We start from the raw sequence: 23,424 nt of genomic DNA, 5'->3' as shown, positions 1-23,424 counted from the left end.
CCTTCGTATTGTGTAAAGGGGCCAGAATGATATAAAGGGGCTCTCAAAGCCCTGGATCTGGCCAAGGGAGACCACTACCCCAGGACGGAAACTGATCTAAGGACCCCCCTGCCTGTGCTGGCTCAAGGGGTGTGAGGAGCAATTGCACGGGTGCAGGCTGCAGCATGTAGCATTGTGAAGATGCTGGGCAATGCAACTGCCATAAGGCAGCCCAGGAAGGGTGCTGTAACTGAGACAGCCCTAGGGCTGTGTAAATTATGTTGGCAGCTACAAAGCAATCCAGAACTCAGAGTGCAAAGATGTCTTAAAAGCCACCTGACCCCCTTCTCCCTGTGCTGCGCCTCTTAGAAATACAGCCCAGAATCTCACCCGTCATACAGCTGAAAATACCTTACTAGAAATTAGACTCACATTCCCCAACCCTTAATTCACAAATTATACAAGAAATAGTCATACATTAAAACCATTCCATGATGCAGAAAACTGATGAATCACAATAACATAAACACAGCTAGTTTGCATTGTTTTTAAACAGTAAAATAATTAGCAGAATAAATTACATAAACCGTCCACGCACAAACAGCATGCAGATAATTTATTCTACCAGTGGGAATGCTCCTCTAGTGTCTTCACTGGCTCTGTGACATTTCTAGTATCCCAGAATTTCACCTTGCAGTCATCTCCGCAACTAGCCAGGTAATACTGTTTATTGGGATTAAAGTCTAGGTCCCGCACCAGCTGTCCATGTGCATTTTCTATGTAATAGATCTGTCTGTAAAACATACATTAAGAATTAAAGGTAGTATGAAAGCTAACTGCAGTCTACTGATAAAAATCTGTTTCTCTAGTAACTTGGTTAATACTTTGGCACTGACAGAGCTAGGCCACATCTATACTATAATCTTTGGTTAATGCAAGTTACATCAGCATACAGCCATTGAGTCTGTACATCGCTTGTGGGCGTGCACACTTGGCTGTTTGCTTTGGGATGGTACGTACTCACCAGGAGCGGCTGCGTCAATGCAAAGTACAATGCACCATGTGTAGGTGTCCCAGTGTGCCACACGCCTTTGTACAGCGCAATGTCTTTTGGGAAATTTTCACAATGTGTTATGGGATAGAAGTGACTCGGCCAGGGATCTCTGAGAAATAAGGGTCAACTTCCTAGTGAGCAACTTTCTCCGCCCCACAATGCTAAGCATATCCCATAATTTTTGCACCTTTTTAAAAATACCTACAAACCCTGTGGCATTTTTCCGTGTTTGTCACCTATGATAGAAGCCTGCAGAGCTCTGCACTGTTCTCATTAATGTTGCAATGATCTGCTGGTATTTACAGAGCTGCAGAAAGTACTGCAACAATGGGAGACATGACAATGTCCTTGAGGACAGTTTGCTAAGAGACACAGTGAAAAACAATTCAAGGTTGTTAGTAGAATTCATGGAACAGTTGCAACAGTGAAATGCTGCTTCTGGGCCCGAGAAACAAGCACTGGCTGGTGGGATTGCATCCTAATGCAAGTTTGGGATGATGAGCAGTGGCTCAGGAATCTTCAGATATGAATGACCACATTCCTGGATCTATGTGCCAAGCTCGCCCCAGCCCTCCAGTGCAGGGACACCAGACTGAGAGCTCCACTGGCTGTGGCGAAGTGAGTGGGGACTGCACTGTGAAAGCTTGCAAATCCAGATTGCTACCACTCTGTGGGAAACCATTTTCGAGTTGGAAAATCCACAGTGGGGGCTACTATCATGCAAGTGTGTAGAGCCATTAAATAGTCTCATCCTATACAGGACAGTGACTCTTGGCAATAAGAAGGACATAGTGGATGGATCTGCAGCAATGGGGTTTCTGAACTGTGATGGGGGTGACAGATGGCATGCATATCCCTATTTTGGCACCAGCCCATATTGCCACAGAGTACGTTAACAGAATCGGGCTATGTTTCGGTGGCTATGCAAGCATTGGTAGCTCATCAGGTATGCTTTCTTGATATTAATGGGGGCTGGTCAGGGAAGGTGCATGATGCTCGCATCTTTAAGGACTGTTCAGAAAGCTGCAAGCAGGGACATTCTTTCCACTGGTGGATTACCATGGTAATACTGAAATGCCAAATACTAACTTTCTTCACCTTCTCCCCCATTCTATTCTCTTTCCCCTATCCTCTGAACATATGTCAGGCTTACCCCAATCTTAAAAGACCCTCCCTTGACCACACTTGTTTCTTCAACTACTGTCCCATCTTCTTCTTTCCCCTTTCTTCCAATCTTCTTGCAATTTAGTCCCACTGCCTGGACTTCCTCTGATTTAATTTTCTCTTGGAAAATATGTTCTGGTTTCCATCTTCTCAGCTTGACATACACAGCTTTTATTACAATTACTAATGACCTCCTGCCCTAGCGTGAAGGCCTTTTTTTCTGTTCTTTTCCTCATTCGTCTAACACCTTCAGCTTCATTTTCTACCCACTCAAGGGGTTTCTTGACAGTATTCTCCTGCTTCTATTCTAGCTCTTCTTCAGTATCTCCCTCCTCCGTTTTCCCATTCTCTGCAGATTTTTATCCTTGGTTCCCTCATCTTTACTCCTTTATTCCTTAGTTATGGCTGAATTAATCTACTCTTATGGTTTCTATTCCTACTTCTGCCTACTTATAGGAGCTTTCTGCAAGTCAGCTAGTCTGGCTCCCCTTATTGATAAGAACCTGCTTTTTTCCCCAATGCAAATCAGTTATGCACTTCTGCTCTGTCCAAGCTCAGAAGCTCCATGGGTTTGAAGAGTCCCTCCTGCAGAATTCAGTAGCTTAAAGAACAGATCCTATGCAAAAATCCTGGCGTACAACTCAGTCCCATGAGCTCCTAAACTCTGCAGAGTGGAAGCTTCAGACAAATCTTGGGGGATGTCAGAACTGTGGTTCAATATGTCTATACACCAACAGGTCCACATGCAGTTGGTGCAACATTTTCATACACATATAAAACGTGGGGAGCTGGGGCAGAATAGTTAAACTCCAGGAAATACAGTCACTCTACTTAGTTAGTAGACAAATCAGACTAGCCTCTTTCTAGAGATACCACAGTCTCTTTAGCTCAGAGTTATTCTTGTTTGTATTTTTTTTTTCATGTAGATTGCAAATAGTTCATTGTCTGAAGTCCATTGCTCTTCAAACTGGTTTTGGGACTGTCTAATCTGAGCTGTGATTTGTTCTATAGCTTCTATTTTGTTTAGACAAGCTGTAATTGTGAAGTTTGCTTTTGTAAACCATACCGTAGCATTTTTCTTTCAGTTACTGTTAATAACCTGAATAAATATTTTTCATTGGTGTTTACTAGGATACCTCATTAAACACAACGTTCAGAAGATTCCTCCATTAGGACTAGTAAGAAAGAGCATAAAACTTAAATGTATTGTGTGCATGGTCTTTAGCACTTAAACATAGTTAGGCTTTAAGCTCAAGTGTGAATACAACATGCTGAAATGAGATAATTACAGAAAACAAAGGAAAAGCCCCAAAAAATCCTTCTCCTTTGCCCTTCACCATTACCTCCTATATGTTTTTATTAAAGGCAGCCTTATTTATAAATATGAATTTAGATTTTTGCATGTCCTCTTACAGAACAATGAAAATGACAAGATGCTAGAAAAACAAGAAAAAATGGTTTTTGATGATTGTATATATGTATAGTTAGCTTTGCTTTATGAAATTAAATAAACCTTTTTAGCTTGGGAAACATGGGGACTTACTGCTGCACCCTGGGCTTGCAGGAGCCACAGAACTAAATTTGAAATCATCCCCCCTTTAAGGCAACAGAAGTTATTACAAGACATCCGTTTTCTCAGTTTAGTGATAAATTACTGTGTGCTAAGGGGATAAATGGTATCTTAAAAAAGCTTGCAGGCTTCTGTTGTTATGGCAACATATGTGCACATCACCACTCCTTTGCCTATCAAAATCACAACCAGAGCAGGTAGAGAGTCCCTAACTTGGTATATCTGCAGCATTTTGTTTATCTTGGCTCACTTTTTTTTTTAAATAAAGTCCATAATTGTGTGGAACTAGTATGTTATAATCTTAGATACAGTAGTTACTAAAATGGTAAAAGTAAAAGGTAAACTTACCCCCAAAGATTAAATTACCTTTAACCATCATACTATGGAGATAACAATTAGTGCACCATCAGTACCCTGATTTAAACAGACATTGATTTTCATGCTGAATTATGAAACAGCTCTAGTTTAAGCAATACTTATATTGTGTATTGAACCATCACCTTGGGACTACTGCATAGTTCAATGACACTCAATACACAAGGTAGATTTGAAGCTTAGAAAAAACCCCATGAGTAAACCTTTTACTTGAAAGCTCTGAATACACCAACAATGCAATCCAAATCCATTCCATTTACAATTATTTATGCAGTCACATCTTTTCTATCCTTTTTTTCAAAAAACAAGTCAAAAGTGATGAAAATTAACCTCCAGTAGAGAGTCTATTCTTTAAGAACAAGAGAGCAAATTTTTTTGTTACCTCATACTTCGAGTATCCCATCCTCGAATGGCAGTATCATTAGCTGTTGCAACCTGTGTACAATTGTGGTGTGGACTCCATCGTCCAGACGTAAATTTTAATTGCCCTTTTCCTTCCAATGCAGCAGAACTGGAGAGCTGTGCATTAAAAAAATGGGGTATTTACAAATAAGGCTAAAATTAAAATAAATGCAGGCACAGTAGAAAAATTGCAAGCTGACCTATTGCTCCAAGTGCAAGAAAGTAAGGTAGAGATACTAGGATACTAATGGGGGGGAAATAAATAAACAAACACACACGTAAAAAAGTATGTATGTAACAACCCAGACCAGTAAGTTTGTTTTCTAGCCCACACAATCTGAAGTAATTTTTATGAGGCTTATCCAGTGTAAGTTACTCAGCAGACAATGGATGTAAAGATCATTTTCTAACCTTCTTTACATTTCCAAAGAAAATTAAATTGTTTCATATAATTTGTTGAAACTTCATGGGAGTATTCAAACATCTGAAGATGGTTAACAAGCACAGATATATACGTACATTCAGTTACATGGAATTGCTCACAAGATATATCAATACTCAATGTTACTCAATACAGGAGTCCCAGGTTTAATCTAAATGAATGCACCTTCATTCAGTGTGCCCAGCCATTTCATAGCATCCTCATCAGAGCCAGAAGCCCACTGTCAAGTAAGTCAGTGGGCACTTGTCAAAGATATGTGACAGAGTCTGAAGTTGCCACATCTGCATTGTGGGTCATGAGAAAAACCCCATTTGAAGTGATTGGCCACATAATTGCCCTGTCTTGTTTGAAACTGGTTCAGGGATGACCACTGGTACCTTGGCAGGTCAAAACCTGGTGGGAAGATGGTTGGGTTGGTATGAGAGAGTGACAAATGACTGTCGTCGCTGACCAGTCATTAAGCCAAGCAGATGCCAGCATCTTGTCCTGTGGAGTCATACGTGACCATAAAGGGCATCCAGAAGACATACAAATTGGTGGGTGGTTGAAGAGGTCAGAGTAGAGAAGCAAGTCACTGTCCTCATGGATCTTGGCCAGGAGCATAATGGAAACCCCTTCATGGTGAATATGGGATGGTGCTATGTTACTAAGTATTGGCAGCCCTGGCAACAGTTGCACGTAAAGTCCTGGTAACAATGAACAGAGCTTCAGTAAGTTCTACATAGACCAGCCTTGTGTGAGATGAGCAACACAAGACAGGAGCACAGTATTCTGCTGTTGAATAGCAGAGAGCAAGGGCTGATGTTCTAAGTGTCCGGGTGTTCACATCCCAGGTTGAGCCAGCCAGTTTTCTGAGCATGTTGTTTTGAGTGCTAGTGGTCTTATTCAAGTGACTGCAGTATATCAATGACCTATCCAATATCAGGCCAAGGTAAACCAGATTTGGGTCATGCTGCAGGTGTTGGCCGTTTAATAAAGGCCAATGTAATTTTAAAAAAATTAAAATCCTGGTCCATTAGCATATAATCTACTACCATATAGTGAAAGGTGGATGATAGGTCATATGGCGAGAGTAAAAAGTTCTCGTTTCAAAGTACATAAGGAGGCTTGGAAGGGAAGCAGGACATAGGTTAGGATCTCTGGTTTCCTCTCTGCACTCTCATTCACCCTCTCAACACTGACAGAAAGACCACAATAGGTAACTGACTTTCCACAGAAGATGGGAAGATAAGTTCTCTCCAAGCCAAAGCGAGCAGGAAGAGGCCTTAAATATTGGAGGGTCAGAGTAATATTATTTAATTTAAATACCCTTGCTAAAATTAGGGGTTTGTATTTTATATTTTAAAGAAAAAAAATAAACCAACCTGCTATTAGTCACAGCACAACACTGTACAATTTCCACATGACTAAGCAAAGAAGTTAAAGATGGTCATTTTGTTCATCCCCCTCCTTTCACTGCATTCTCTAAGTGATTTATGTAGAATACATTTAAATTGCTTTAGTGATACATATTCCACACACTATGAGATCTCACTGTAAGGAACTTTTGACCAATACCCAGAGCCTAACTTTTCCATGGCTCAACTCCATCCCATTACTTCTTCCCCTTCCTTGTTTTTTACACTCCACTTACTACTATAATTTCTAAATATTTGAAGTGAGCAAGGGTTAAAAGAAAGCTTATTATGTTAAGCGACCGTATTGAGTTTTCACAGGTATAACCAAAGCGAAACATATCTAGCATCCATCTACTTGTAGGACTTTTAACAACTTCAGGTCTATGTTGTCAATATTGAAGAGATGTGATGCATAAGTTTATGCTTTATCATATTATAACAACATACACCTTTGTATTTTGCAAACCTTTTACTGCATCTGATAATTCAGACACAAACTCCTCCTCACTGGGGATTTTAAACTTAGCAATCGAGAAACCTTCAAAGCCAAGTACAATTTTTCAACCGCTGAAATTATTAAACTGGCTGAGATGTGCATGTCTTCAGAAACCTTTGCAAAGTATTTGTTTGTTGTGGTATAACAATGTAAGAGACCTATATGCATGGTTATATTTTGCTTATGTTTCCACCTTTTGAGTACACTTATGCCAAACAGTACTGTGAAAATTATTATTTGCTGTCCGAACAGTTTTTAAATCTTTTTGAACTGAAAACTTTCTGTTTACCTTGGTACTCATGGTTGGTCTATCAATGTGGCATCTAAACATCTTTCTCAATAAAGTTGTCACTGAGCTCCAGTCGAAGAGACAGAATTCATCATGGAAAGGTATTTCCTTTAAGTCAGGGCTTTGAGGCTCCGAAAGAAAGTGGTGCTGGGAAACTCACACAATTGTAATTGAGCTGTTTCAACTGTGTGGTTAAATGGGCACTTTTCTTTAGTGCTGTGAATCCAGCACCTACAAGGAGCACTTAAGTTTGTTTACATAAAATTCTGGTGAGCTTTAGAAGAATCCACAGATATCAACATTTGTCATCTTCCATAAAAAAAAAAAAAAAGACAGCCCTTGATGCACTTCGAGCCAAACACCTCCCCTATTGCATTCAAAATGGATATTCTAATCACCATACCAAGTCCATTTAGAAGATGGCTTCCCACCGAATTCAAGGAAAGAATCTCTCTTGACCAAATTCTTTTAAAAGATTATTTTTATATTTTTCTTTAACTATTTTAGATCAGTACATTTACCACACTACTGATGTAATTCAGACAAGTTTACAACACTTGCCCTGATCACCACAAGGGATTACTCCCTCAGCTACACATCATTGTTCCATTAAAGCAGGCATTAAACAGTTTGTCCATTATCAAGATCTGCATAAAAAGGGTTCTTCCTCAACAGAAATTAACGGATGTCCACCCATTTCTCTACAGGTTGTCAGTGATTTCATTGTGGTCAAGCTTTTAAAGCCCTTCTAATATCCCCTACATCCTGTCAGAAAAGCTGAGGTTTTCCCTTGTTCAGGTAAGAATGATCTTAGCCAGGTAGGTCTGGACACAGTTTTAATGACTCGCCACATCCCTTTTTTAAAAAGCTGCAGTTTATTGATAAAGAAGAAATAAGATGGATAACATTCATCCATTGGATTCAAGATAATAAAAATATACTATACCATACTGTTTCTGTGTATGTATCATTTCATATATAGGATTTACTCCAACCTACACAGAAGTGCACAGGACCTGAATGGGTCACCTCAAAAATTAAATTAAGCTTATTTAACCTTGAGAAAATAAACTTAGATAATCAGAGGGAAAGAAACAATAACACGGAAAATATACAAGAGTTCCAAATAAAATAAAACCACACATTTCTGTCTTATTTTTTCCGTATTTACTCCTGGGGTAGGAAAGCCTCCAAGCATTGTGTATCCAAAACATACCCCAGTGGATTAGTTCTGTCAGTTTTAGGAGAGATTTTTCCCATTTTAGCAGACATTTTAGGAAACTGATCTTATCTTAACCTCCACTGTCTAAAGTATTATGCACAGACCTTGTGACCCTACACTTTAATGCACAATCCCTCACTGGTCTGGACTGAACCCCAGAACATGACAGACCTCTTCCACGCATCTAAATGTGATTTGGGACTGGCACACTTCTAAAGATCAACCTTGATTCAGGTCTGAAATATAAAGGAGAAACTGTATACATTTAGAATTTGCCATTCCACCCCAGTTCTTCTCACATAATCCTTTCACCACTTCTATGAAATGAAACATACTTTTTCCAAGAAGAGAGGGAACACATTTACGGTTCAGGTCAAGTTGCCAATCAACTCAACACAGATTCCTACTGTAAAAAACATTATTTCAAACAAATCTTTCTTCCCCAGTGGATAACCATTCTCTGAACCTCTCATCCACACTTCTACAGCCACTGTTACACCACAACCCACACCACACAAAATGCAGTCAAAAATGAATTATCTTCTACTAAACTGATAGTAAAGAGCTACATAAGAGTCAAACTGTCCGCACCCTGGCTCATGAGTCCTGGAACAGAAGAAAACTCAGATGGCACTGAAATAAGAGCCTGTGGGAAACAAATACAGTTTCAAAACCTTAGCTTTGGTTTTCCTTTGTACCTGAATGTGAGAAGAGGAAGACCGAAAGGAAAGGATCTATCTTCATCTCTTACTTCCCCCTCTCTGAAGGGGAAGGACGTTGATAAATTGGAGAGGGTTCGGGTAAAAGCCATCAGAAAGATTATAGGATTAGAAAATATGCCTTATGGTGACAGACTCAAGGAGCTCAATCTGTTTAGCTTAACAAAGGAAAGGTTGGGTAACTTGATTACAGTGTGTGTACCTACATTGAGAACAAATATTTATAATGGGCTCTTCAGTCTAGCAGAGAAAGGTATAACATGATCCAATGGCTGGACATCAAAGCTAGTCAAATTCACACTAGAATTAAGGCGTACATTTTTAATGGTGAGAATTAATCAATCATTGGAACAACTTATTAAATGTTATGGTGGATTCTCCACTATTGACAATTTTAAAATCAAGATTGGATGTTTTTCTGAAAGATCTGCTTTAGGACTTATTTTAGGGAAGATCTGTGGCCTGTATTATACGGGAAGTCAGACTAGATAATCACAATGGTCCCTTCTGGCCTCGGAATCTATTATTTTGGAAGGAAGGAACAGAAGAGAAAGGAAGTTACTATATTTCCAGTAGTGAATAGAGAAGGGCCTTATTACAGGTCTTGTCTATATAAACAATTAGACAGGGGAAGCTGGGGTGTGAATCTACAGGATACTAGTTTGCCCCTAGTTGACCCTGCTAATTACATTACAGCACTTTGATCTAAGTCCTCTTTGAAACAAGACTAGCTCAAAGCCCATTAACAAACTGCTAATGTGCTACTCCTGGGGGAATTCTGTGCCAAAAAATTAAAAATTCTGCAAAATTGTGCATATTTTATTTGTCAAAATAACAAAATATAATCACGGCAGTTTCAATTATTTTGATCATTTATTTTGGTATTTATTTCAAAATATCTGTGAACAAGTATGTCTGTAACAATGCAGACAAAAAAAGATTCAGGAAATGTTTTTGAGAAACAGATTCCTTACTAGGCATATTAATATATAACTGAGTAATAATTCATTTAAACTACAATACAGAAACATATTTCCTACACCTCAGAAGCAGTGCAAAGGTTTGGGGAAGTCTGGAGTAATGGAGGAACTGAGGGAGAGGGAAATCATTGCTGGGAAGGAGCCTGGGAGTGAACGTGGAGGGTTGTTGGGTCTGGGTGCTAGAAGTATGGAACAGGTTTTTGGGGAGGCAGAGGAGGGATTGTTAGGTAGTTGGGGAGCCTCTCCCATGCAAAACCTGGCTGACCCCTAGTCTCTCCCACTCAGGCACACCTGCCCCTATCCCCATGTGTCCCTGCACTCCCCTTCCCCCATCTCCATGGGTCCCTGCACCCCCATTTAGCCACCCCTTCTCCCCACATCCCCATGTGGCCCTGCATTCCCCAGATCCCCATGTCACTCTGCATCCCCATTCCCATTTAGTCCCTGTCCCAGTCTGTCCCCCACAATAGCCTTTTTGAGCCCTAGTCTATGTGTCCGCCCCCCCCCCCAGAAGCCCCATTTGCCCCGCTCTATCTGTCCCCTCCATATTCCATACCTCTTCACCTGGCCCTGCAGGGCACTGTGAAGAACGCAGCCTCTCCTCCTCCCTATTGGTGCTACTATTGTTGGTGAGCTGGCTGCCCTCTGTTTTGCAGTCACAGCAGCCCTGGGTTGGTGAAAGGCATAACTGCAGAGGCTCTCTGGCAGAATGTATTTTCTAGAAAGGAAAAAAAAAATCCACTGGGGACCTGAATTTGGCACGTGCACAATGGCACAGAATGCCCCCAGGAAAAACGTGCATCAACAGACTCCACATGGCCAGTTAGACCATTACAGGCTAGTTTCCCACCCCCCTCTCCCTCAGCTTGCTGTTGTTTAATTGTACATGTATACAAGCCCTTACAGTAAGGGATATTTTGGATCCCTGTCTGTCCATAGTTGAAAACATTCAGTTTAGAGTAAGGAATATACAGAATGCAGAAAGAGGAAAGACACCTGTTAATATGCCATCCTTAACAGCCAAAATCTCAGACCTCAAGTTATCTGAAGTGGCTTACACATTGTAATTTTGAAAAGAGAAAAGCTTATTTGTTGTATATTTTTAGGGTATGAAAGCAATGCATATAATATTCCTAAATTGTGTAAGAAACTCACATTGATTTTAGGATAGATATCCAAGAGAAAATAAAACATGAAAAGAGAGTGGAATGATAATATATGAGGGCTCTGATCAAGCAGAGCCCTTAACTATGTGCTTAACTGCTTTGCTGGATCAGGGCCTAAATTTGGTGACATACAAGGAACTGTAAGTTTATAATGTAATAAAATTATATAAGAATACTTATTTAACAAGTGAAATAGAAAAATCTGGGGGAATTTAAGGGACATGAGACGATCTACACGGTTTTGTACCTGAATAGCCCTCATGGAATGATGAGTTTCAAAGACAGAAAATATCTTGAATGGCCAAAAGTCTTCCTAGTTTTTAAGGACAGGTTTGAGTGTATTAAAGTACGAAATGTCTGGCCAATTTATCAGGATTCTGTCCCACATCACCGAAATATCAAGAAGGAATCAGGTATTTCATTTTCTGCTTCAAGCTCTGGCTTCTCAAAGGCCAAATTGGAAAAAGGAGAACGAAGATATCCCATTTTCAAGCCAAAATGAAACTGAAGCCAAGTTTCCTAAAACAAACATATACCATACTTAAAAAGAAAAGGGGTACTTGTGGCACCTTAGAGACTAACCAATTTATTTGAGCATAAGCTTTCGTGAGCTACAGCTCACTTCATCGGATGCATACTGTGGAAACTGCAGAAGACTTCTGCAGTTTCCACAGGATGCGGCACCTTAGAGACTAACCAATTTATTTGAGCATAAGCTTTTGTGAGCTACAGCTCACTTCATCGGATGCATACTGTGGAAACTGCAGACTTTGCAGTTTCCACAGTATGCATCCGATGAAGTGAGCTGTAGCTCACAAAAGCTTATGCTCAAATAAATTGGTTAGTCTCTAAGGTGCCACAAGTACTCCTTTTCTTTTTGTGAATACAGACTAACACGGCTGTTTCTCTGAAATATACCATACTTGTTCACTATGTAAAACGCTTAATCTAGAGTTTATCATTCCAAAGTGGAAAGAGACTGCTGCAGAATTCATAAACCAGAGGTGAGATTGAATGGAATCTGAAATGTGGTTTCTATTGCATCAACAGTACGGTCCAGCAGTAAGAGCACCAGAGTGAGAGCAATGGGTCCTAGGTTTTATTTCTAGATCTGTCATTGACAAATTGTGTACCCTTGGCAAGTCCCTTGAGTTCTGTTCCTCAGTTTCCCCATTTGGAAGATAGAAGTAATGATTATGATTGCTATTGATAAATACATCAGAGGGATAAAAACCAGGAGAGGAGCAAATTAAATTAAAGTTGGCAGTGTTGGCACAAGAATAAACAGATATAAACTGGCCATAAACAATTTAGGCTAGAGATTAGAAGAAGGTTACTAACCAGCAGTGGAGTAAGGTTCTGGAACAACCTTCAACAAAAATAATGGGGGACAACTAGTTTTAAAATTATGCTTGATAAATTTATAAACTGTGTCATATTTCAGAGTAACTGCACCTGTATCCCCTCTCCACAGCCTCTACAGAGCATCTACTTAAGGTTTCTGTCTCCCTCATTGCTGACTGGGATTTCAAGGTACCACGGCTCACTGCTTTATACTGCAATATCCTTAGCAAACCAGTCTATCTAAAGGCCAGCATCTAAGCTTTTCTTTTTCTTCTGGGGCTCTGAACAGTATATTGCTAGCAGTTACAAGTTACCATGCAGCTTTTTCTAAGCAAGCACATTTATTCTTAAGGTAAAAGCACTACAGAGAAAACAAAAAAAAATAAGAGTTCTGTGACAAAGCTCTGTCCTTGCCTCCGTGGGTCCCGCGTTTCCTGGCAGATTTCGCTAGCCTCAGAGGCTCACCGTGACCCTGCACGTAACCCTTCTCTCTCTGGAGACAAGGGTCACAGTCTACTGAGCCATTTTCATCATAAGCCAGCGAGGGAGGTGAGGAGAAGTTATCCTTCCTTGCACAGTCTCTGTTGTCTCCCAATCTCAGTGATTAATCAGGGGCAAAGGTGTGTGTGGGGGGGGGAGGGAGTCCAGGCCCACCCTCTACTCCGGGCTCCAGCCCAGGGACCCTAATGGTGTCAGCTATGGTAGCTGACCTTTTAGAAACATGACATGTACAATTCCCTGGGCTACTTCCCCCACAGCAGCCCTCACTTCCTCAAGCTCCACTTCACCCTTCCCTCAGGGCCTCCTTCCTTGTGCCTGACATGGTGTGTACTGCTCAGCCTCTCCAATAGCACAACTTCCTCCCACAGCTCCTGACATGCACACCCACCTGACTGACTGGGAGGCTTTTAACTAGTTTCAGCCAGCCCCGATTGGCTTCAGGTGTCCCAATCAACCTAGCCTTCTCCCTGCCCTCTGGAAAGTTCTTAATTGGCCCCAGGTGTCTTAATTGACCTAGAGCAGCTGCCATTTCACTTATCCTGGTACCAGGGATTTGTTTAGCCTGGACCTAATATATCTATCTCCCACTACTTTTCTATAGCCATCTGGCCTTGCCCCGTCACAGTTCCTGTACGCATGCTAGCAGCTTACCAGAGGTCACACATGAGTCTAGCCTGTTTCTGTGGTCTCCTAGTCACAAACACAGAGTCCATTTCTTTTCCATCACGTATATACCTTTAATTCTCAGTTTCCAAACATGACAGGATGTAGCTCAGGTGTACAGCAGGAGGAGCCTTTCACACAGCTTTTCTTCTCTATGCAGCTTACCCCCTTACTTCCTGTTCCTCCCAATTATATATCCTCCCCTTTACTATGCCAATTACCACATTAGACCAGCAACTATGACCTAGGGTCAGTAATCCCCACCCAGAACAGGTTGACTGATTCCAATTAAGCCTGCAGCCTTCTCTGTGCTGCAGCAACTTCAGGGACGGTGACGCTACAACTAGCTCTCCATCACAAGGTGTTTATAGCCGGAGTGATTCACCTTAATCACCCCACACCGGAGGAGCTAAAAACAACCCTCCCTTCCTGGAGTTGCACACAATCCATGGCCCAGATTGATACATAAATCATTTATAACCTTAACACAATACCTTCCCCCAAATGAAATTACATGACGGGATTATCTGCAGTAGTGGGGGACTAGATTCAATCATAGAATCATAGAACTGGAAGGGACCTTGAGAGGTCATCTAGTCCAGTCCCCTGCACTCATGGCAGGACTATATTATCTAGACCATCCCTGACAAGTGTTTGTCTAACCTGCTCTTAAAAACCTCCAATGATGGAGATTTCAGAACCTCCCTAATGCAATTTATTCCAGTGCTTAACTACTCTGACAGTTAGGAATTGTTTCCCAATGTCCAACCTAAACCTCCCTTGCTGTAATTTAAGTCCATTGCTTCTTGTCCTATTCTCAGAGGTTAAGAAAAATAATTTTTCTCCCTCCTCCTTGTAACAACCTTTTACGTACTTGAAAACTGTTATGTCCCCTCTCAGTCTTCTCTTTTCCCAACTAAAGAAACCCAATTTTTCCCGATCTTCCCTTATAGGTCATGTTTTCTAGACCTTTAATCACTTTGTTGCACTTCTCTGGACTCTCTCCAATTTGTCCATATCTTTCCTGAACTGTGGTGCCCAGAACTGGACACAATACTCCAGTTGAGGCCTAATCAGCGCAGAGTAGTGCGGAAGTATTACTTATTTTGTCTTGTTTACAACACTCCTGCTAATACATCTCAGAATGATGTTCGCTTTTTTTGCAACAGCGTTACACTGTTGACTCATATTTAGCTTGTGGTCCACTATGACCCCCAGATCCCTTTCCGCAGTACTGCTTCCTAGCCAGTCATATCCCATTTTGTACGTGTGCAACTGATCGTTCCTTCCTAAATGGAGTACTTTGCATTTGTCCTTATTGAATTTCATCCTATTTACTTGAGACCATTGCTCAAGTTTGTGCAGACCATTTTGAATTTTAATCCTATCCTCCAAAGCACTTGCAACCCCTCTGAGTTTGGTATCGTCCACAAACTTTGTAAGTCTACTCTCTATGGCATTATCTAAATCATTGATGAAGATATGGAACAGAACCGGACCCAGAACTGATCTCTGTAGGACCCCACCTAGTATGTCCTTCCAGCATGACTGTGAACCACTGATGACTACTCTCTAGGAACGGTTTTCCAACCAGTTTTGCACCCACCTTATAATAGCTCCATCTAGGTTGCATTTCCCTAGTTTGTTTATGAGAAGGTCATGTGAGACAGTGTCAAAAGCTTTACTAAAGTCAAGATATACCATGTCTACCACTTTCCCCCCATCCACAAGGCTTATTACCCTGTCAAAGAAGGCTATCAGGTTGGTTTGGCATGATTTGTTCTTGACAAATCCATGCTGACTGTTACTTATCACCTTATTATCTTCTAGATGTTTGCAAATTGATTGCTTAATTATTTGCTCCATTATCTTTCCAGGTACAGAAGTTAAGCTGACTGGTCTGTAATTCCCTGGGTTGTCCTTATTTCCCTTTTTATAGATTGGCACTATATTTGCCCTTTTCCAGTCATCTGGAATCTCTCCCGTCTTCCATGACTTCTCAAAAATAATTGCCAATGGCTCAGATATCTCCTCAGTCAGTTCCTTGAGTATTCTGGGATGCATTTCATCAGGCCCTCATAGTATCATTAGTGTCCACATGGATGAGTAGCATGGGGTAGTAGTCAGACGGCCGGATGATCCTCAAAAATCCCTCCATAGCATCTCGGATATGGGCCCTTGGCAGGCAGCATGCTTCCTGGGATGCCATGTCAGGGTGACAGATGAGTGCCTCTGAAGAGAGTAACCAAGCACCACTACCTTACATTTCCTCCTGGGAGCGGTGGCTGTGATCCTCCCAGCCTTGTGGGTATATGGTTTTTCCTCCTCCACCTTTCCTCATCGCTCGTTGCCAGGGCAGCATATCGGTTTTCCGTCACCACAGTGGATGGGTTGGGAGTAGGGATGGAGCAGTGCCTGCTACCAGAAGTAACCAGCTGCCTGTGTCCTCCCTGTGACAGAGCCATACCCTCCTCCCCCGGTGCTGTGACAGCCGTCGTCTGTAGCTGGATAGCTTCTTCAGCCTTGGATGTCTCCATATGAATACTCTTGAGGAACTAATCATGGGAAGAGATGCTCCTCAGGCTAGCCACCTCTTTCTGTAGCTCTCTCACCTGCTTCCTGAGAGATTCCACCAGCAGGCACCTTTCACACTGGATGGTCCCCCTAGCCTGGCTTTCTGTGAGTGGGAAATAAAGGCCACAGTCTATCCAGATCCTGGTGTGGATTTTCAGAGAGGCATCCATGGTTAGGCTGTCTGTCTGGATACAGCCGCAGGTGGAGGAGACAGGAGCAGCATTGCCAGTGGTGATGCAGCTCTTCCTAACTTAGCGATTATATTACAACTCCCACCTACAAACTCCCTCTCAAACTCCCCTGTTCGCTAGCTAATCCAGAAGGTCCCTTCCAGTCCTATCTCATATGTTTCTATGATCATCTACCTTTGTAAAGTACTGAGACCTAAGGATAGAAAGCTCTATAATAATAATAATCATAACAACAACACTAATGATTTGCTGAAAATATGGCAGAATGGAGGTGCATGACATTTTCATTGAGAAAGTTCAGTACGTTTGACTTTTTTTGTTTTTCACAGAAACATTTCAGTTCTTTAAATGTACAACTCTGAAATATCAAACATATTACAGTCTTATGCTTTTGAATTATTTGAAAAATCATAAATAGAAATTTGAGAAATATCTAATTTAGAGAATGAGAAAATTCCCTTTAGACCTCTCTTTCTCCTTAATGAATTTTTGTAATATTTTATTAATTTCTACAGTGCCTCTCTCCCTCTCTTCAGCAGCTAGGCACTTTAATTACAGATAATAAACCACAAAAGAAGAACGTAATAAAAACAGTTCATCAAATGCTAACAAATTAAGCTTGCATCTTGCCCTGAAGGTTGCTAGACTAAAAACTCTGATGGACCTTCAAGTACAGTGAATTCCAATGTGAGACCCTTAATTGAGGAAGCCTTGCCTCCAAACATGAAGTATTCAGTATGTTCAGGTAGCACACACTTCTCATCATTACTGTCTTTACAGGTTATAGGGTGAAAGATGGTATCACAAGTAATGAAGTCCCTAAAGATCTAAATCGTTAAAGATCACCATCTGAGATAAATTAACTCATGGCAGTGAACCTCACCACTCAGGAAACAGGCAGCTGCATTCTGCAGTAGCTGGAGCTAGTAGGTGGGCTTCAGGGTAACCCTATATAGAAGGCACTGCAACAACCAAACAGGAAGTAACAAAGATATAGAAGACTTTTCTCAGGTTCATAATGCAATGAAATGAGTAGTCTTCTGGCTAGCTGGAGATGCTGAATGACACTATGAACCATAATACTATCTGAGAATTCCAATCGGACCCTGATGCTTTCAATCATTTTGCATAAAATTGGATACATAAAATGAGAAGAGAAGACCCAGCCTCCACTCTTCATCCTCCATGTTTCTCATTACCAACAAGCATCCGTTCTGATCCAATTTGAGCTACAGGCAGTTCAACTTCATCCAGATTGCTCTTTAAAGTATATATTGGGAAAGTAATGACACTGTAGAACCTGAGTTCAATAGAAAAGTATTGTAGAGGCAAGTATCATCAGTATAGTGGTAACACAAGAGCCTTCTGATCACACCCTAATGGTTTCGTACTAGTATTGGGAAAACAAGGAACAGGGAAGAACACAAAATGGAAATTTGTAGGACCCCACATGCTAGTGTTTTTGGAGAGAACCAATTGCCCAGTAGTTGCTTTTAGTACTTTTCCAAGGAGTGAGCTGACAGAATTAGTATGGACACATTATCTTGTTCATTAAGAAAAAATAAACAAACATTCATATCAATACAGTTTTAGTCCCATGCCAGGTGAACACTGACAAACAGAGATCAAAGAAAACTGTGAAATCCAAACAGGGCTGGTGCATCATCAATATTCAGAACTTCTACTGGTGAACCAGACAAACTATCGATAAAGATAGCAGTGCATCAAGGATCAGCACTGAGCCTTTTCTTGTTTATAGTTGTCCTGGATATCCTCACAAGGAACAGACAGAAGGAGGCACCTTGGTACATGCTGTTTGCAGATGGTCTATGCCAATGGTCCCCAAACTTTTCATGTCATGCCCCTCTTACCCCTGTCTGCTCCCCCACAGCTGCAGTTGGGAACTGGGCTGCAGCTCCGGGGGGTGGGGGAGGGAAAAGGGCCCGCAGACAGAGGTGCTGGGGCCAAGGCTGGGGCCAGAGCTGCAGCCAGGGCTGGGAGCCAGGGGCTGCGGCAGGGCCGGGGACTGCAGTGATGCCAGGGACCACAGCGGAGATGGAGATGTGGCTGGAGATGTGACCAGGCCAAAAGCTGAGACTGTAGCCAGGAGCTAAGTTGCGGCCAGGGCCGGATAAGAGCTGGGGTCAGAGCAGGGCTGGGTGGTGCTCCCTCCCTGCCATGCCCCCCTGAACTTTCCTTTGTGCCCCACGGTTTGGGGACCACTGCTCTATGCAGTGAAGAGAAAGATGTAGAACAGGATCTGGATAAATGGAGAGATGTGTTGGAGAGACATAGGATCAAAATAAGCAGAGGAAAAATAGAGTATATAGTATGTAATTTCAAACACGTGAACACTGAAGAATTATCTTTGACGCTAGAGGGGCAGACAACAGGGAAAGTTTCAAGAACTGGATTCCACAATCTGGGGAAATGGAGGATGGAATCAGAGCTCAGATAAATGTCTGGCTCAGAAGGAGAGAGAGAAGTACTGTAGTATGTGATAAGAAAACACCAGTTAAGATTAAAAAGGAAAGTTTATAAAACAGTGGCTCATCCAGTTTTAATATATGGTGCTAAGCATCAGACAAAGAAGAAACATGAACAAATGATCTCTTCCATAGAAATGCAAATATTGAGATAGATGAGTGGTGTAAGCAAGAAAGACCGCGGGAAGAACGTATATGTTAGAGACATGCTCAAAGTAATACCAACAAATGAAAAAAAGAGGGAGTGCAAGTTCAGACGATTTGGTCCCAACAATTATGTGTGCAGGACAGTCCAAAAGACCAAAAATGAAAGAAAAAGACAGAGGCTGATCCAAGAAGTAGTGGAGGAATGTCGTAAAGCAGGGGTTCTCAAACTGGGGGTTGGGACCCCTCTGGGGGTTGTGAGGTTATTACAAGGGGGGATCCTGAGCGGTCAGCCTCCACCCCAAACCCTCTTTTTCCTCCAGCATTTATAATGGTGTTAAATATATAAAAATGTGTTTTTCATTTATGGGGGGGGGGGTTGCACTCAGAGGCTTGCTATGTGAAAGGGGTCACCCGTACAAAAGTTTGAGAACCACTGTCATAAAGGAAGACAGGTTAGCATGTGGTGTGCTAGAGAATATGGAATTGAACAGGTCACTTTGAAGGGAGAGGACTTGCAGAGCAGACTCCATGAATGGGATTAACACAGGAGGAGGAGGAACAAGAGAAAGAGAACACAAATAGGAAAAATGAGCAATTTAGGAACAAATTTAGGAACTCTGACTCATAATGAAACTAATATTTAGCAAAACTAGGGATAATGCATACTTTCCCAATATAAATGGTCAAATACATGTAAAAGGCCCAGAAAAATAGGCGACATAGGTCATTTTGGGGAGGCAAGACAAGACAGTTTATACATTTGCTGGCAAACAACTCACCACAGTTCTGGTATGAGTATTTTGTGATTGAGATGCAAAGAACATGCAAAATGTCCATGATTCAATGCCTCTGTCTATTTCATTCTATTGCAATATGTTTAGGACAGCTGAAGATGGAATCTACTTGCATAGGAAGATCTACCTGATTTAGTGACGTTGGAACTATAGTCCAGTTGAGGAACTTTTTCACTTTCTCCAACAAAACCTAAAGAGATCCTGTGAATTGTTTGGGCTTTGGACCTCTTCTCAGTTCAACTAATGATTATAAATAGCAAAGAATAACTGATTTAATTTGAAAAGGTCCTTATCCCTTTTGATTAGGATGAGAATTATATGTAATGAGACAAATTTACACCAGAAGAAAGCTGTAAAATTCTTGGATCATCAAACATTAGCAATTAAGATAGGCTCTTAAGATTGTAACTTTGAAGATCTCATTACTTTCCTTAACTGATATGGATACATTGGGCCTGATTCCGCTTTCAGTCAAACCTGATTTACACTGAGGTAATTCAACTGACTTCAGAAGAATTATTCCTGATTAAAATGGATGGTGGCATATATGGCGTTATCTGAAAAAAGTTTGACAGGCAATGAGAGCAATTACTTTCCGATGGTTTGAGAAGCATGCACCTATAGAGGTACAGAAGCTCACTGGTCAATTACTTCTTCAATATTCTCTTCCACAACTAATCAAGACATCAGGACAGGATTGCTGCTGTGACATTCTAAGAAGAAATGATACCTGGGGACACAGGACTGGAAGGGTCCTCCTGGGTCACAAAGTCCAGCCCCCTGCAATCAAAGGTGATCTAGTCATGTAATCCTGTTAATAAATGTACCCATCTTCACCTTAAAATTAGTTTGCTTCCACTACTCCTACTGGAAGGCTACTGCAGAACCTCACTCCTCTGATAGTTAGAAACCTTTTAATTCCCAGCCAGAATTTATTCATAGCCAGTTTACATCCATTTGTTCTTGTGCCAACATTCTGTTCATCTTAAAGAGCTCTTCCTCCCTCCTTTGTGTTTATCACCCTGATGTACTTATAGAGAACAATCATACTCCTTCTAAACCATTTTGCTAGGCTAAACAAACCAAGCTCTTTTGGTCTCCTTTCGTAAGATTGGCTATTAATTCCTCCGATTATCCTACTAACCTTTCTATGTACCTGTTCCAGTTTGAATTCAATAGTTTATCTTAGTAGGCATTGTTTATTGTATATTTTCTTCTGAGTAATTTGCTTGCAAATACATTGAGGAAATGGACATGGACTTTTTCCCTTATCTTGAAAACTTTTCTGGATACCTGCATCTGATGTCTTGTATAATTGATTATAACCTCCAAATCAACTGTGAAGGACTCCAATGGTCTTTCTTTAGGAGAGCTTTTACGTAAAGACTTTTTGATTATACATTTCATTTTTTGTTAAATCTGGTGAAAACAGATTTTCTGTGCCGTAGGTTAAAGCTGCATTATGTTTTGTACCTGTTTTCAAGGCCCACACAACTCTGTTCTGTTTTGTTAATCTCCCTGAGTAGCCTGCTTTTATTTTTACATACACAGACGTGCGCACAAACAGAAAAACATTTCAATTTAAAACTTTGTTTTTAAAGTTGTGATTTACTTCGTACTCAACAATCCCATACAAACAGGTTGTACAGAGACATAACAAAATCTTATCTGTATCTACATCACATTCATGTTATATGAGGAGGTGATGGCCTAAGTAAAAAATACATTTATCATGCACTGTTAATATCAATACCTGTTTTCTGCTCATTAATCCATTTGCAAGGGATTACCTCTAACATTTCAAATCTCAGAACAGTGATTTTTTTTAAAATCATCTTGCTAAAGAAATGTTTCCTCCTCCTCCCCTCAATTTTTGAATTTCCCCTCCTTGTTATGGGCAATATTTCATTCCTGGATCAGTTTTTCTACATATCAAAGAGCCATAGTTTTGAAGCCCAGTATTTCTCAGCACTGCGTGGCTAGAAACCTGAAATTAATCCCTTTGAAAAGGGAAGACTCCAAGCTTCCTAATGGAGCTCAACAATCTAGTCTAGCCCTATTTAAGCCTGGAAAGGCTGAAAATATTTGACTTAAAATTGTCATAACTTTAAGGATTAGAAAATCTATTTTAGATCTTATAAAGAGGTTTTTATGACCCCCTGTACGTCTCATACAATTGGACTCATAGTAACTAAAGCATCTAGATGGAAACATACCAGCTTTATAATAATTGATACATTTGGCCAAGATTGAAATGCTGGTAGATCTGTGATTTTGAGGGGAAAAGCCTTCATTGGTTTTCAAAATTCAGCTGTCAAAGGAGAACCCCTATCCACAAGTGGGTTCTGGTTCACTGAAGAAGCAAATATCATCTAAGGGCTTGTCTACGTTGGCAATTTACAGCGCTGCAACTTTCTTGCTCAGGGGTGTGAAAAAACACTCCCCTGAGCGCAGCAAGTTGCAGAGCTGTGAAGTGTCAGTGTAGACAGTGCATCAGCGCCAGCACGTTTCTGTGGCCCCTCAGGGGGAGGGGAACAGCGGGTCTCTGTGCACTGCTTGTGCCTGCAAGTACCGCCCCCGCAGCTCCCGTTGTGTACTTTGGAAACTTCCCCCTCATGGAGGTGTTTTTTTTTTTAGAGATCTGGGAGAACTCTCCCCCAGTGCTCTGCCGCAACCACACAAGCCACGTTATATAGTGCTGCCACGGCACTGCTTTAGCATTGCTAGTGTAGGCTTGCCCTAAGTGAAACACTAAGAACATTGCTGGGGGCAGAAGACTCATCATGGCAGAACAAAAAGAACAGGAGTACTTGTGGCACCTTAGAAAGACTAACAAATTTATTAGAGCATAAGCTTTCGTGGGCTACAGCCCACTTCATCAAATGCATAGAATGGAACATATAGTAAGAAGATATATATATATACACACACACATACAGAGAAGGTGGAAGTTGCCATACAAACTGTAAGAGGCTAATTAATTAAGATGAGCTATTATCAGCAGGAGAAAAAAAAACTTTTGTAGTGATAATCAGGATGGCCCACTTAGACGGTTGACAAGAAAGCGTGAGGATACTTAACATAGGGAAATAGATTCAATATGTGTAATGACCCAGCCACTCCCAGTCTCTATTCAAACCCAAAGTTAATGGTATCTAGTTTACATATTAATTCAAGTTCAGCAGTTTCTCGTTGGAGTCTGTTTTTGAATTTTCTGTTGTAAAATTGCCACCCTTAAGTCTTTTACTGAGTGGCCAGAGAGCTTGAAGTGTTCTCCTACTGGCTTTTGAATGTTATGATTCCTGATGTCAGATTTGTGTCCATTTATTCTTTTGTGTACAGACTGTCCCGTTTGGCCAATGTACATGGCAGAGGGGTATTGTTGGCACATGATGGCATATATCACATTCATAGATGTGCAGGTGAACGAGCCCCTGATGGCATAGCTGATGTGATTAGGTCCTATGAT

General features: G+C 41.1%; 1 protein-coding gene across 4 annotated transcripts in view; it reads right to left on the bottom strand.

Moving 5' to 3' along the window:
* Positions 1-23,424, bottom strand: part of EIPR1 (EARP complex and GARP complex interacting protein 1) — a 167,438-nt gene that overhangs the window by 19,021 nt on the left and 124,993 nt on the right. For all 4 annotated transcript variants that reach the window (XM_073336099.2, XM_073336098.2, XM_073336101.2 and 1 more), the window contains 2 exons: positions 4,525-4,661; positions 605-772 (listed from right to left, as the gene is read on the bottom strand). In XM_073336099.2, the coding sequence (XP_073192200.1) occupies positions 605-772; positions 4,525-4,661 (305 nt within the window). The remainder of the gene's footprint in view (positions 1-604; positions 773-4,524; positions 4,662-23,424) is intronic.

Source organism: Lepidochelys kempii, chromosome 3 (genome assembly GCF_965140285.1).
Source record: "Lepidochelys kempii isolate rLepKem1 chromosome 3, rLepKem1.hap1, whole genome shotgun sequence".
Lineage (NCBI taxonomy): Eukaryota > Metazoa > Chordata > Testudines > Cheloniidae > Lepidochelys > Lepidochelys kempii.
This window is presented reverse-complemented; position numbering and strand designations above follow the sequence as displayed.